General features: G+C 41.1%; 1 protein-coding gene across 1 annotated transcript in view; it reads left to right on the top strand.

Moving 5' to 3' along the window:
• The window catches only part of NAA25 (N-alpha-acetyltransferase 25, NatB auxiliary subunit), a 63,869-nt gene that overhangs the window by 11,404 nt on the left and 49,505 nt on the right, over positions 1-2,960 (top strand). The window contains exons 5-6 of the mRNA XM_017847216.1: positions 920-1,031; positions 1,952-2,041. Of these exons, the coding sequence (XP_017702705.1) occupies positions 920-1,031; positions 1,952-2,041 (202 nt within the window). The remainder of the gene's footprint in view (positions 1-919; positions 1,032-1,951; positions 2,042-2,960) is intronic.

The raw sequence follows: 2,960 nt of genomic DNA on the forward strand, positions 1-2,960 counted from the left end.
AACCTATCATTTTACAAAGAAAATGATTATAAAAATTTACTGTCAGTAATGTACTTTTTTCTTTGAAGTAAAATAATCTTTGATAAGATAGTAGTAGTTTGTATGTAATAGTGGTCCCATTTTGTAAGAGAGTGAATTAAAAAATGTGACATTTAGGCTGGGCCCAGTAGCTCACAGCAGTAATCCCAGCACTTTAGGAGGCTGAGATGGGTGGATCACCTGAGGTCAGGAGTTTTTTTTTGTTTGTTTGTTTGTTTTTTATTTTTTTTTATTTTTATTTTTTTTTGAGATGGAGTCTCACTCTGTCATCCAGGCTGGAGTGCAGTAGCCGGATCTCAGCTCGCTGCAAGCTCCGCCTCCCGGGTTTACGCCATTCTTCTGCCTCAGCCTCCCGAGTAGCTGGGACTAAAGGCGCCCGCCACCTCACCCAGCTAGTTTTTTTTTTTTTTGTATTTTTTAGTAGAGACGGGGTTTCACCGTGTTAGCCAGGATGGTCTCGATCTCCTGACCTCGTGATCCGCCCGTCTCGGCCTCCCAAAGTGCTGGGATTACAGGCTTGAGCCACCGCGCCCGGCCGAGGTCAGGAGTTTAAGACCAGCCTGGCCAACATGGTGAAACCCTATCTCTACTAAAAAATACAAAAATTAGCCAGGCATGGTGGCAGGTGCCTGTAATCCCAGCCACTTGGGAGGCTGAGACAGGAGAATCGCTTGAACCCAGGAGGTGGAGGTTGCAGTGAGCCAAGATCATGCCATTGCACTCCAGCCTGTGTGACAAGAGTGAAACTCCATCTCAAAAAAAAAAGAAAAAAAAAAGGAAGAAAAGAAAATGTGACATTTTCCTTCTTGTGGTTGGACTCTATCTGATTATTGAGCAGAAATGAAACCAGCTTACCAACTTTTACAACTTTTGATTTTAGAGAAGTTGACAAGTGAGATTCAGAGTCGGGAAAATAAATGCATGGCTATGTACAAGAAGCTGAGCAGGTGGCCAGAGTGCAATGCCCTTTCCCGGCGCCTCTTACTAAAAAAGTAAGTAAAAGCTTTCTTTGTACCATTTGACTGTAGTGAGGCTTAAGACCTCACTATTGATTTTCTTGGTGTCTTGTGTTTTAAAGTTTCTGGGCATAAAGTTTTCTTATAGTAGTTGTCTCCTGCATGTTTCTAAAAGTTTGTAAGGAGCCTTCATCTTTCCGTAGAGTATTATAATGGTACTTGTAGTCTGGGCGTGGTGGCTCATGCCTATAATCCCAGCACTTTGGGAGGCCAAGGCGGGCAGATCACTTGAGGTCAGGAGTTTGAGACCAGCCTGGCCAACACGGCAAAACCCTGTCTTTACTAAAAGTAAAAAAATTAGCTAGTCGTGATGGTGCGTGCCTGTAGTCCCAGCTCCTTGGGAGGCTGAGGCGCAAGAATCGCTTGAACCCAGGAGGCGGAGGTTGCAGTGAGCTGAGATCGTGCCACTGCACTCCAGCCTGGGTGACAGAGTGAGACTCTGTCTCAAAAAGAAAAAAAAAGACACTTGTGACCATGGTGCTGAATTCCAGTTAAGGTTTAAGAATGAACACTGAAAATCATTAATTTCTCAAATTCAATATTCCCCTGAAAGAGAGAGCCTTCATTCTTTGCTACAGCACTTCTCTCCCCTTCCCTCCATTTTGGAAGTGCTTATGTGGGGACTTTTCTGTTATGAATACTAGTTTTCTAGACCTGGTCATTTTATTGAGGGAAAGAGTAGCTTACTAGTCTTTACAAATACGAAGTAGTATTACTTTGAAAATGCCTCTGGAATGCCTTTTAGAGTTGCAAAGGAAACATGGAGTGGGTGGGGGTGAGCCAACCTACTACGTACTAAAATATAACTTACAAAATAAATTGAATATCATGGTTCCTAAAGCAGATCTGTCACAACTTGAGTTTAATCCTGTGTGCATCATTCAATCTGATTTTAGCTCAGATGACTGGCAGTTCTATCTGACTTATTTCGATTCTGTCTTTCGACTGATTGAAGAGGCCTGGACTCCTCCTGCTGAAGGTGAACAGTAAGTTGTCTTCTTTCCTGAATTACAATGGTGCTTTTTAATATAGTGTAGTGAAAGGATTTCATTATAAGCCAATTGAATTCTCTTTTTCTGTCTCAATAAAGTATTCCTTTCAAAGTAAGAGATTTTTTCCTATTTTTTAAAGTATAAAATACACAAGTTCATTCTAAAAATCACGTTAGTGCCGAAATAGGTGGTGTGCTAATTTCCACTTATCCTACCATTCCAGAAATAACTATTTTTAACAGTTTGGTGCCTTTCTGCCAGATTTATTTTCATGTTTATGCTAAGATAATTATTCTTTTTCTTTTTCTCTCTTTTTTTTTTGAGATGGAGATTGGCTCTTATCACCCAGGCTGGAGTGCAATGGCGTGATCTTGGCTCACTGCAACCTCCGCCTCCCAGATTCAAGCAATTCTCCTGCCGCAGCCTCCCGAATAGCTGGGACTACAGGTGCCCGTCGCCATGCCCAGCGAATTTTTGTATTTTTGGTAGAGATGGGGTTTCACTGTGTTGGCCAGGATGGTCTCGAACTCCTGACCTCAGGTGATCCACCCACCACAGCCTCCCAAACTGCTGGGATTACAGGCGTGAGCCGTTGCGCCCAGCTTAATTATCCTTATATTTAATATAAAAATGGGATTGTATTAGACATGATTTGCAACCTGTTATTTTCCGCCTTAAAATATTTCTTGAACATCTTTCGTTTCTGGTACATGTAGATCTCTTTCATTTTTTTTTTTTCCCCAGCAGCTTAGGAGTACTCCAGATGTACCGTAATTCATTTAGCCTTTTCCCTATTGATGATACTTGGATTTTTGAAGATCTCTTTTTTTTTTCTTTGTCCTTTTGTTATTGGCTATTATAGGCAGTACTACAATAAAATTTTTTTTTCCTTTTTTTTTTTTTTTTTTTTTTT

The sequence above is a fragment of the Rhinopithecus bieti genome, unplaced genomic scaffold (genome assembly GCF_001698545.2).
Source record: "Rhinopithecus bieti isolate Rb0 unplaced genomic scaffold, ASM169854v2 scaffold_947, whole genome shotgun sequence".
Classification (NCBI taxonomy): Eukaryota; Metazoa; Chordata; class Mammalia; order Primates; family Cercopithecidae; genus Rhinopithecus; species Rhinopithecus bieti.